This window comes from Protopterus annectens, chromosome 3.part0, assembly GCF_019279795.1.
Source record: "Protopterus annectens isolate FY-2018-M chromosome 3.part0, PAN1.0, whole genome shotgun sequence".
In the NCBI taxonomy this organism is placed as follows: domain Eukaryota; kingdom Metazoa; phylum Chordata; order Ceratodontiformes; family Protopteridae; genus Protopterus; species Protopterus annectens.
The window spans coordinates 383,307,499-383,321,046 of record NC_056731.1 but is presented as its reverse complement, the minus strand read 5'-3'; the positions used below and the strand labels follow the sequence as shown (position 1 = coordinate 383,321,046).

General features: G+C 37.4%; 1 protein-coding gene across 1 annotated transcript in view; it reads right to left on the bottom strand.

The window, feature by feature from the left end:
• Window positions 1-5,084: 5,084 nt before the first annotated feature.
• The window catches only part of AMPH (amphiphysin), a 1,643,383-nt gene continuing 1,634,919 nt past the window's right edge, over window positions 5,085-13,548 (bottom strand). The window contains exon 22 of the mRNA XM_044064832.1: window positions 5,085-6,628. Coding sequence (XP_043920767.1) covers window positions 6,521-6,628 — 108 coding nt within the window. The 3' untranslated portion in view covers window positions 5,085-6,520. The remainder of the gene's footprint in view (window positions 6,629-13,548) is intronic.

The following is a 13,548-nucleotide window of genomic DNA, read 5'->3' as shown; positions in this document are numbered from 1 at the left end:
GTAAAATTGTTCACAGTTACCCTTCCAGTATAAACAGTTCATGCACCATTAGCCTTGAATTAAGTTCCACTCTATTTGATCTACAAATGGCATAGCCAGTAACTGTCATATTTATTGCAGACAGCACCTCTGTAGGTTTGTCTCATTACATTTCTATAAAAGATGGGTGCAGGCAACTTGTCCTGTCAAACCAACAAAAGACAGTCAATAAATAAATTTCTTAGAGGGAAAAAGCTTTCAGTTCAATTCTCTCTGCAAAGTCTTCAAACATTAATCTCTCATGATTTTTTTTTCCAGTCTTGCATTTAAAAACGAAATACACAAAACTATTTTGCACAGTCATTTATATTTCATTTTTGTTTAGAAATTTAAATATACTAAACATATTCCTCTTAAGGAATGAGTGCCAAATTATATGACCACCTAGATGAGCAAAGAAGAAAAATACAGAATACAGTCAATAAAAAAAAGCATAATTTAGTAACTAAAATGCTGGGTCACAAACTTTCCATCTTGTATACATTCAGAGATCCTCAAGTGTATGTGTATGTGTTTGTGTGTACATATATAGGCCCAAGGGCCTACGTAAGCCTAGCCAGCAAGGTTCCATAGCTTACACCACCCAAGAAAGTTATTTTCCTGTGCCACTGTCCAGCAGAGACACAAAAGTGATCCCCAGGGTGCATTTCCTATTTCCCATCCACTCATCAAGATTTTTCCTGAAGAGTGCTAATGAAGAACTTTGCTTGACGGTTTACTATCAATATGTCGAAAATTAACTGGAAATGTGTACTTATCAGCGAACTGTTTCCCGGAAAGTACACAATTCCGTACGTACCCAATGTCGAAACACAGCTGTTAAGTGTTGAAAATTTTGCTCGCGACATTTCCAACATTTAACAGCACTCCCACCCTTCCCTTAACTCCCTACTGAACTAGCGTAAACTCACATTTATGCAGGGGGGCAACGCCCCCCACACCCCCTAACTTAATATTCCAACTCCGAGATCGCACCACAGTGAGGAAAGGGATGTAGTTCCCTAACCGCACTGTACAGCAATTCCCTTACATGAGCGAACGTTATAATTGTGAATGCACAGTCCATTCGCAATAATAACGTTTGCTCACATCACCTGCCGAACTATGAAGTATTCGAACATATGTTGTTTGAATACTTCATAGCCATGCGAAATATTCATAGCAGACCTTGCTTGACATAGATAGGTAGCTGGTTCTAGAGTATAGGAAGTCTCTGGGACAGAAATCTATCCCTCCAGCGTGTCCTGTTTATTGTGGTGACAAGGTTTAGGTCCCTAGAGCGTGTAGCTCAGAGGGATTGGGATTTCTTTAGGTGTAGCATGTCCAACAGCTCTGGGTTTGACATAGCTTTATATGTTAGGCAGAGATGACCTCAGAGTAGGCAATATGCTATGGAGTAAAGCTGGAGTTTTTTGAGGCGGTCAGTGTAGGGCATTTGTTTGAGGCCAGTAATCCTCTTTGTGAGGTACTTCTGTGGCTTTTCCAGCTGCTGCAGATGTCTTGTAAGGTACATTCTAAAAGGGGCATTGTACTCTATAATGGGTCTAATGAGTGACGAGTAGAGGGGAACAATGACCTCTTTTTTCCTGATGAGAACCCTTTTATGATGAGGCGTGCCACGTAGGACTTCCTGACTACTGTGGCAATGTGACTATCAAAGGAGAAACTAATGTCCACCTGGGTCCCATGGTCTCTTATCAAGCATTTGGTGTGAAGTAGATTGCTGCCTATGTGGTAGTTCATGGGTACAGAGTTTTTACCAAAGGGGAGGACACTGCACTTTTTGGCATTGAGCTTGAGGCCATGGCTCTGACACCAGGCATGTGTCTCAGTGAGGCACTTCTGTAGGATGTCCACATCATTTGGGGACTTGACTATGGCTCCTAGTTTGCAGTCATCTGCGAACTTCGTTAGCCAGAGGCCTTCTTTGTTAGCCTGTACTTCAGAGAAGTAGATACGAAACAGGAGAGGTCCCAGGACAGAACCCTGTGGTACTCCACTTGTCACTGCTTTGAGGTCAGATTTGGAGTCTGCAACTTTTACAGTGTGGGTTCTGTCAGTGAGCCAGTTGGCAACCCATCTTGTGACGTAGGGATTTATACCTAGTTTAGGGAGTTTAGCTATAATTCCAGAATGGGGGATGGTGTTGAAAGTCTTGGCAAGGTCAAGATAGGCTGTGTGAACCACCTTACCCTCATCCACGGCTTTGGTGACTGCCTCAGAGAAGTTGATCAGGTTCAGGAGGTATGTGTATGTATGCATGCACGTGTGTGCTTATGTGTGTCTCTGCATGTATACCTGCATTTATGTGAGTACTTAGTGTGCATGCATGTCTATAATACGTGCATTTGAGTGGCAAGCATGTGTGTGTGTGTGTGTGTGTGTGTGTGTGTGTGTGTGTGTGTGTGTGTGTGTGTGTGTGTGTGTGTGTGTGTGTGTGTGTGCGTGTGTGTGTGTGTGTGTGTGTGTGTGTGTGTGTGTGTGTGTGTGTGTGTGTGTGTGTGTGTGTGTGTGTGTGTGTGTGTGTGTGTGTGTGTGTGTGTGTGTGTGTGTGTGTGTGTGTGTGTGTGTGTGTGTGTGTGTGTGTGTGTGTGTCTGTATACAGGTGCATGTGTGTGTCTGTGTGTATGTTTGTATCTATGTAGTGGGGTGTACCTTTACTTTGTTAGTAAAAAAGATCACATTAGCTTACCCTGTACTTGTTTGGGAGACAGACTCTTAAAAATTTAATATTCTTTTTTATCAAATAGACTACATATTGTTATAAAAGGAAAATGGGAATATTTTATATTTTAAGAGTCACAAAATGAGACAGTCTAGGATGAGAAAGGTGTAATATGCTTTAAATATAAACTGTAAAGCTGTAAAGCTGATGTACTTCTAAAGTTGGCAAGTCTTGTTTTTAGTGCAAAAATAGTCATAAAACACATCACCAGCTAAGAGTAGGAACATCTTGTGGTTTGCTTACTAAAACTATTGGATGTTAACTATAGAAATCAGTCATTAGAGGTTAGAAAGATTTGGGAAGAGAGACTGGATAAGCAATTCACAAAGAAACAATGGTAGGATATATGTATGGCTCCCTAATATGCAACAAATTGTAGGAGATTTAGGTTTTTTGCTAGGAAGTGTTTGCATATGTATTTTTACACTCCAAGCAAACTCCAAAGATTTTTTTCTTGGGTAGTTTGGCAATGTTGGAGGTGTGTGATGGGGAAGAAAGACGTAATTGGCAACATATGTTTTTTGTGTAATGATTTGGCAGAGTTTAAAAATTCCCTGCAGACTACTTTGTCAGAAATGCTGGGTAAGTTGGTGTAACTAAAAAAATAATTTTTTGAGCTTTGATATCAGAATCAGAATTGCCTGAATATAATAAGGCCTTTGAGTTTAATTCTGGTGGCTGCCATTAAAGCAGTTACTAGAAAATGGAAAACAAAGTCTAAACCAACCTTACTAGAAGTAGAGACTATGGTAACAGCGATAAAAGAACTGGGAGTGGGATTTTTAGAAAAGGGTAGGAGCAAATTACATGGAAAAAGAGGAATTGTGGGAACAGCACATGCAGAATAATGTTTTGGTGGAGGAATGATGTTTAATGTAAGGCAGAAACTGAATGAGCTATGTAATATCTGACTGACAATGACTGTATAAAATATTATAAGTGATATGTAATGTTTGCAACTGAAAATATGTCAATATGATTTTTCATTTATATAAATGTATGATTGCCTATGTCATAAGTGATAATTCAATAAAGATGTTTCTTGTTAAAAAAATGTGATGTATGGGTCTAGAAAATCCAGCATCAGTTAAAATTATCTGCAGCTTGTACTTTTAAGGTTTGCCTACAATCTTATTTGAAACATGGTCGTCAGGATTCAGGTTTATAATGTTATATCAGAGAGTGCAAATCTAAAAACAGAAAGGAAGGTATCTCCAATGTACTTTAATGGAGATGTATTAACAACTGGAACCTGCTGATTTAACATTTGATGATTGAAGTAATTAAATAATGACAGACATTTGAGTTTCAGATTGCATATCCTTCAGAAAATGCAAGTTAATACAAAACCTGTTATTCTATCAACTTTCTAAAATTTTAAGACCAATATTTAAAAATTGTCTCTAATTATGGGGCTTTGTCCCCCAATTATTTTTGCTTTTGCCTAGATTTCTTGCACTAGAAGTCTGAGTGATATGATTTATGTTCCCCTGAAAAATTAAGGGTGTCCATAATTAGGCAAAGGTCATGAATGAAAGGAATAATATCTTAAAATGAGTCTGCATGTCTCATAACAGACAGATTTTGTTTCAGGCACTACACTTCAAGTATGATAACACTGCAGACACAATTTATGTACTAACAGTGGTATTCCACTGACAACCATTAGGCAGCAATTCTGACAAGCGCTAACTTGTATGAATTGGCTTTGTGTGACATCGGTCTCATTTTAACCCCACACTGCTGTTTATTATCTTTGGTTTCACTGACATACAGAAAACATCTTTTTGAGAATTATACAGCAATCATACTTGTGGTAGTTTATTTCTTCAACGTGTGTCTAAAAATGAAAGTGAAGAACTATCAAACACAAAAGAAAACAGCAGCACAAATGAATCTGCAGGCACAATATATATGTGTGTCTGTGTGTGTGTGTGTGTATATATATATATATATATATATATATATATATATATATATATATATATGTATATACACATATGTGTGTGTGTGTGTGTGTGTGTGTGTGTGTGTGTGTGTGTATATATATATATATATATATATATATATATATATATATATATATATATATAGTAATTGGAATAGATGTTGCACTTGCCATGATATCTGCTACTTTTACTCAAAACAGTGCCTCAGTGTCTGTCCTGCCAACAGCAAGGTAAGAGTATGCTACAGATAATATTAGACTATCAAGGCGATGTTGTATGTTTTCCAGACAGAAAATATCAATATATATTTCATAATTCTGGATGGCGACTGTGTGTTGATTACAAAGAGTAAGAAGTTCTGATGTCCAAGAAACATTGAAATTGGTTTTCATTTTATTCAGCTGCTTCATCAAACACAAACTGTCACAGTATGAGAGGAAGCTTAAACAATCAGGCCTAGCAGACAAAGTGAAAAGGTTTAAACAAATTATAAACGAATGGTCATACAGCTACCCATACTTTAATAAAATATAAAATTATTCTTTTCACCTCTCTTTAATATATTATGTAATACAAAAATGATAACTGGTCTATGTTAACAACAGTTGACATACAATGAAACACATGACTGTTGATCTCTGCTTCCATTACTGAGTTCTAGTTAAACATTTCTGTAAAACTGTTTCAAAACAGATACAGCACTGGATGAATTTTATAAAAATGTTACAATTTTTGTTCTGAAGTGTTAGTGTAGTTCAAACTGTAATTATTCTGTATCTGATGCATAGCTTAATTATTTTACCATTTACATAGATTTCCTTTTTATATTCACCAAGGATGACAATATTTTGCATTTGAACATAGTACCACAGTTTTGTTCTGTGATGACAGAACACAGAAAACTTGAAATTATTTCACCATTTTTGAAATAAATACTATTTTAAGCAGGTCATTGCTGAGCTGAACTGTGCAATATTTTTTTTTTATTTTTTTTTTAATAAATAAAACTCAACAAAATATCCATATAAAGTGTTCTGAAATGGACAGACTTTTTCCCTTAACCCTGATTTACAGTTGTTAAGCTTGTCTCATGCCTCCCAAAAACATGAGAAATTTCACAGCAGCTGGTATGCAGGGAAAAATGTAAACTCTATTTAGCTGTCACACAGAGTCCTGTCACTCTGATTGTTTATAATACTATATTTAAAATGCAAGTACAGATGCAGATATAATGTTGGCCATGGAATAGCAACACCTGTGCTTAAAAAATACATCAATGTTAAAAAATGATGACTACAATGCATTTACTAATGGACTAGTGAAAAATAAAGCCACCTACAATGCAGGCTAACATACAGTTAGAGGAGGATTGTAAAGTAACAAAGTTTGCAGCCATTTGGGAACACATACAACAATTAATTTAAACCAGTCTCCTGATCAGAGAACAGGAAGAAAATCATCTGCAACAAAATACAACACACCTGATGCTGAGTTAAGGTGTCACTTCAAAAATGTGGTGGCAGATCTGAAGGGAAAGCGGGTGAATATAGGCTTCACCAGAGCTCCAACAAAGCACAGAAAAGGTTTACCACTGCTTACAAGTAAACAGGGATAGCATTTATTTACTCAGAAGATGCTAGCTCATTTCTGCCGATCATGCGTATTTGACACACCTTATCAAATTCTTTACTGTACCAGTCAAACAACAATTATCAGTAATCTCAGGCCATCACATTTCTGCCTGTAAAGGAAGTTGATATTCCTGCTGGTTTTACTTTTCAAGGTCTAAGGCCTTGGTAAAAGGTGCCTATTCCATACGGTTTGTAAAGTTTTCTGGGAAAAGCCCTTTATAGCCATTGATTTCATGATGTTCCACCCAGTCAGTTTCTTTAATGCCAGTAAGCCAACCAGCCTCCTACAATGCAAGAAAAGAAAACATTTATAAAGTTAGTAACTGCATCGTGGTAGGAACTATGTTATATGAAATGCTTTACAACTATCCAGTGTTTCACAATTCATAGAACTCCAATGTTGCTAGTGTGTGCGTGCGTGTGTGTTTGTGTGTGTGTGTGTGTGTGTGTGTGTGTGTGTGTGTGTGTGTGTGTGTGTGTGTTACATTCCTTATTTTAATTCTTAAAAAAATTCAATATTCTGCCATGCTCCTCTTTGAAATGGTCTGTTAAATATACATTGTAAAGAACTTTTTATCAATATGTAAGTAAGTAACAGTGAATTATATTTATTCATCAAATAACTTTTTATTAAGTATGAAGAAACAGTTATTAATGCTATGTGATTCTTATTTGAAGTTGTTAACTGTTCCACATTTTGCCTATTAGTTCCAGTTTTTGACAAACAGTGTTATACATTCTGGAGATGGAAAAATGAGAATTATGGAAGTATCTTAACTAGGCAAAAGTTGGGACAGAAAAAAGGATCAATTACGTTTTTTAACAAACATTTTTAGGTGTAGAGTAAGTTATAAAGAGGATAAAGGATGCAATGAGTTGATCAGCTTACAATTTTCCTGATTAATGTTGATATAATATTTTTAATGTTGATATAATATTTGTAATGTTGATATAATATTTGTAAATAATGGAATACTGAGGATTACATGCTTCATTGTAGTAGTGCTGTTGCTTTTATGCAAGGCTGCTGCATTGTGAATGACGCCTTTGATTACAGCAAAAAAAATCCATTCCTCCATCTTATGTATGCAAGTTTGTCTCTTCCAGTTTAGAGGTTTGTAATAGTGAAAGAACAATATCCACTCTCCTTAGGAGTTTAGAAAGTTCATATAGTATAGTAGATTTTGTTTGGTTTGCCAGGAACGGTAATGGCTTGCAGCAGCTTGCAATCAATTTATGGTCATTTTAAATGGTGCTGCTCAAACCAAGTATCTTTCATATTATTTGGAGTTTTCTGTTATTCTGTAGTTATCACCAGTATACTTAATCCTCCCCAGACTGTAAGCATCTTTATTCAGACTACCTGCTTTGTGGCTCTAGTCTGACTATGAAACATAGTTTGGGCTGACTTGGTCTATAGGCAATTACTATGCATGCAATTCAAGACACCATTAATGAGCCAAGCCAAAATTCCCAGCTGCTGCAAAGCACTGTCTGGTTTAATGACCTGTTTAAGGTCATAGAATAGGCAAATGAAGGTAAAAAGATTCAAACCTTGAACTCTTGCAAAGGTAGCAGCTCATTAACACATCAGAGCATTAGTCTTCTGTGCTAAATGCCAGATGAGGTTCATGCAGTATACTGAGTTGTTCACTGTAGTGTCCCTTTTGTACCTGTGTCTGTGCTAATGTAGATTCATCAGTCATAGAAATAAAAAGGTTTAAGTGAGGCGAGAGCAACCTGGTTAAGAGTTAGTATATTACAGTTCCATCCTCCTGAGGATTTGACTAGAAGAACAAGTATAAAGTAGAGCTATGAGATGCAGATTCGTACCACATCATGCATGTTGAGATTTGTGCAGCCAGCGAGTCAACTGGACTGGTGGCTTGCATGTTATGGCATGTCCCATTCCTTGCTTCATAAACTTGCACAAACATATAAATATATACCTATACCAGATGAGTGTGCATGCAAAAGGAAGGTCAGCATTGCGGCCATGTTGTGAGCAATATCACTGATATCATTGAGTTGGAAGACATGCGTATCATCTTATATGTGGCATGTAAATAAATAAGAAAAAAAAGAGGGAATGAGAAAACAGAAAGCATGCAGTAATGCTTATATGGAGATAGAAGAGGAAGAGGATGAAAATAAGAATATAGGAAGGGAGAGGCACCTGGCAATTAGGCTTAGCAAGGTGAACCAGTCAGGTAGGAACACAAGTTATGCCATGGAAAGAAAGTAAAACAGAAACAGGAAAAAAGAAAGAAAAAAGGTGTGGGGCATCACAAGACTCTGGAAAACACTAAAAAAGGCTGGAATATTTATTTATGCAGTGTCATTGTTGCAGCAGGTAACATAATCACCTTCATTGTGAAAGTCCATGGACTCTATTTCCACACCAGGTATATGGATTGCTAATGCTGACGTGCAGCGTAAAAGGGGTGCTGCAGTCCTGTGTGTGTCATTCTTCAGATGAAATATTAAACCAAGGCCCTGTGCTAACGGTGGTGGAAGCACAGGTCAATGTAAAATATCCCATGGCACCAATAAAAAAGAATAGAAAAATTTCCCTGATAACGTGGACAAATTCCCCCTAGTATTATAAAGGCTGTCTTGGGTCTCCCCTAAAAAGAAGCTACTAGCTTATTGTGACTACACTGGTCAAAATGGGTAAAAAAAATAAATTTATAAAAGGAAATCATAGCATCATAAAACATTCTTAAAACAAACACATTTGGATGAAGTGGAGCATTGAAAGCTAATTAAACTTTGACTACTCCAAGATCTTTTCAAGATATGTTGAGGACAGACATAGGGGAGTGGTTTATTTATTTATTTATTTTTATTCCAGGGTGAAAAAAAGGGAAGAGGATAAACACGACAGAAATAACTGCAAAGAACTGCTTGAAGGAAAAAGGACAACCTTCACTAATATGTTTCTTCCACTAGGGGGCATTACAGACTGACACAGTTTCCCTCTTGAGAAGAGTAAGCAGCCTTCAGTGAGAGCTGTTGTATTTGGGTTGGGGGCTAGAATACAATAACTGCACAGGATCAGGCACAAAGGGATCCTATGATGTACAGACCGTCTTCCTTGGATACATTACTGACCAGACACATTGTCACAATGTCAGTGATGGATTTGGTAGGGCTGGAAGATATTTTGGTAACTGACTTCACTTGCTACTCCCCAGGTATAAAAGATTTTATAGGATAAATAAAAGCTATGCAAATAAATTGCATATTTATACTGTATGAGAGATGATTACCTAGCCTACTGTAGTATGGACCATGGTGTGATTTGTTTGAAAGTAGCTTGCTGCAGAAAGATATGTTACCTAGGCTGAGATGGTTAAATCTAAGTAACTGTAAAGAGACTGGGTGTTTGAGAGCCAGTTTAAAGATGTCATTCATCAAATGTTAGATTTAGTCACATTACTGAATTTGTCTGAATAGTGTGATTAGTTTAAAGAAATTTTAGACAGAAAATTTGTTTCATTTCAGATATAGAAAGCAAGAGATAGGCTTCAATCCTGGGACACTGGAAGATAACTTATGTGAGCTGGACTCTTCCCTGGCATTGGATTCTTAGTAAGAACTGTCACTTGCAATTTAATTATGCTTTTAACCACTAGCTTTCATGAACTTCCACCAACAACAGGTACATTTACAAAAGGCACCCCAGAACCAGAACAGCTTGTATTGTGAGTGAACAGAGGTAATTGCTGAGGCATAGTGCCACAATAAATAAATAAATGAATAAATAAGTAATAAAAATAAAAATTACATATTTATTATAGCATCACATGATGAGACTACATGATTTATGCCATTCTCACAACCCTCAGTGAATCAGTGACATGGGCTAATGACATAACAGACATAACCCAAAGGACTTCAGTTTTTTATTAGAATTATCTAACTAATTACTGACTTTTGGTTACAAATTCAGTAGATGATGCATTTCATCCATTTTAAACTACCTTCCACTTCCCGAAATTGTAAGTGACAGACCTTGGATCTGATCTACTTCTTAAACCCACTTAGCACACACCTCTCAACCTATAGACATTGAAAATAGGAACAAAGGCCCTTGAAAAGTAGGTGCATCTAGCCAACAAGCCAACAATCTGGACATCTAATTAGCATAACATTTGAATACCAACTATTCCTGCTTCCAGTATGATGGTGGGATACTACTCAGAAATGCATTAAAAAAGTAACAAAAATGATGGGAAATTATAAGCACATAGGAAATTATAAGAAAATTATCAAAGAGATAGTGTAATATCTGAAGACTTTAATGAACGGCAATGTTAAATTCTACCATACAAGATCATCTATGTTCACTTCAGAGAAATGGAGATAAAAGATGTGTGTCCGCTTTTTTAAATTATTGTTGCCACTAGTATGTTGGCCATGTAGTGTAGTTTTCTGTGTACCAAACAACTTCAAAAATCACACGTGATGAGGGGGTTCAGAAAATTGCATGAAGGGGTAAATCAAGCTTGAAAATAGGGATGCACCTCCAAATAATACGAACATCACTTGTAGGGGTAAATCAAACCTGAAAATCGGATCATTCCTCCAAAATTGAAACAGATGGGTGGTCTGACTTACGGTCGTTTCCTACTACATGCCCTCATTAAGTATTAAAATAAATAAAACATAAAAAACACTCAAATTTTGGAATTGGGGGCATTATTAAGATTTCCCACATTTAAATTCAAGCACAACCGATTACTGTTCTGAGCAGCTTTAAGCAACTATGTCCTCATCTTGCTGGACACCAAGCGGCCTCTTTTGCCTATAGCTGATTATGCAGAATGTTTGATGTTTGTCATCTAGCTTCCTTGAGATGCAATCAGCATATTTCTGCAGACTGATAATTTTTTTCTGCCATTGTCATTTATTAGAACAATTATATCACAATACACAACACTTCTGCCAGATCCTATAGACGATTAAAAGTAAAGTCACCAGATACTTAGTACTCTTTAGTTTCCATCCCACAATGCATCTTGAGAAGTAAAAGGTTCATACTCTGGCTGATACTGACAGCAGCTCATAAAACCATTATATGAAAATGGAAAGCAGCTCCCAAGAAAATATCACCATCATTTCTTTAGCAAAAAATTGCCCTTTAAAGAACTTAAGGAACTACAACTGAGGGCCATTGTATTCTACATAACCTGAGAGCATGTCAAGATCAAGCTTTACTTTATACCAGCAGATGCCCAAGTGTGTGCACCTACCTACCTAGCTATGAGCTATGCATTTTTTCAGCATGTAAGTAACCATAAGTGTCATGGCAAAGCTTTTCATCTTGTTTGGACAAACACAACTTATAATTTACTTGTAATGATATAATGATATCACCATCACTTACTTTTGCTTGTAGTGATATAGTGTCCATTAAAGTTTACTACCTATTTACTCTGAAGAGGTTTGCCTTTGTTTTAAAACTACTATTGCATTTATCCTAATGTATATTTAAAATACATATTCTCACTTTTATATTCAACATAAAATGTTTTTTCAATTAACAAAAAAGGATGACTAAAGAAAAAATATATTAGTTCTTCAGCCTGGAACAATTTCAGAGCACTATAGTAGCTTGTGATTGCAACTTCATGCTTCTTAAGACAGAAGTGGAAAACTTCACGACACCCATGCAGATGGATAATAGAGGTACGACTGCTGAATCCTACACAAATGCACTTTATAAGCACTTACATGAGTGCATGGATCGTGCAATTCCTAACAGAACCAAGATGCTATCCTCCAAAAAGAGGAAGCCAATCTGATGGTCCCCTGTCATAAACAAACTCTACAACAGAAGAAAGAAACTGTTGCAAAAAGGAGTAAAATCCCATGATTGGGGGAACTCCCTGGTCAGCCTCAGTAAGAAGCTAAGATCCCTCATAAGATCCTCCAAAGCTAGTTACAAAAACAAAATCACCACTGATTCTAAAGGCAACCACAAAGCATTCTATAGCTTAGTCAAGAATCTCAATGGTAACACTCAGATCTGCTCTGAGTTACAGCACAATGGCACTAAATATACAGAACCAACTGATATTGCCAAAATCCTGGCAGATAGGTTCAGTGCTAACTTTACCCCCCCTCTCATCCCCTAAAGGACCCATCTCTATACCGGAAGAATGCAAAGTTCCTGTAATCATGGTTGCACAGGTAAAAAACACTCTCTCCAAAGCCAAGAACACAGTATTCATGGGACCTGACAACATCCCAGACTGCATTCTACATGAACTACAGAATGAACTAGCACCCCACCTAAGCACCATGTTCAATCATAGCCTCACCTTACACTTTGTGCCCACTGAATGGCACACAGTGACGGTCATCCCACTCCACAAAGGGGGAGCCACCACGGACCCCGGGAACTACTACCCCATTAGCCTGACAAGCCTGGTCTGCAAGGCTATGGAACATATCATCATGGAACTTATAAACAATGACATTGGTAATCTCCAAACTGTGGACCCCACCCAGTTTGGGTTTGTAAAAGGCAGAACTTGTCTCCTAAACCTGATAGACTTCTTTGAAGCAGTCACCAAAGCCGTAGATGAGGGTAAGGTGGTTCACACAGTCTATCTAGATCTTGCCAAGGCTTTTGACACTATTCCCCACTCTGGAATTATAGATAAACTCACTAAACTAGGTATAAATCCTTATGTCACAAGATAGGTTGCCAACTGGCTCACTGACAGAACCCACACTGTGAAAGTAGCAGACTCCAAATCCGACTTCAGACCAGTGACAAGTGGAGTACTACAGGGTTCAGTCCTGGGTCCTCTCCTGTTTGGTATCTACTTCTCTGAAGTACAGGCTAACACAGAAGGTCTTTGGCTAATGAAGTTCGCAGATGACTGCAAACTAGGAGCCATAATCAAAACTCCTAATGATGTGGACATCTTACAAAAGAGCCTCACTGAGACAGATGCCTGTTGTCAAAGCCATGGCCTCAATCTCAATGCCAAAAAGTGCATTGTCATCCCTTTTGGTAAAAACTCTGTATCCATGAACTACCACATAGGCGGTAGTCTACTTAACACCAAAAGTGTGATAAGAGACCTTGGGACACAGGTAAACAGTAGTCTCTCCTATAATAATCACATCGCCACAGTAGTCAGGAAATCCTTCTACGTGGCACAACTCATCACAAAAGGTTTCTCAT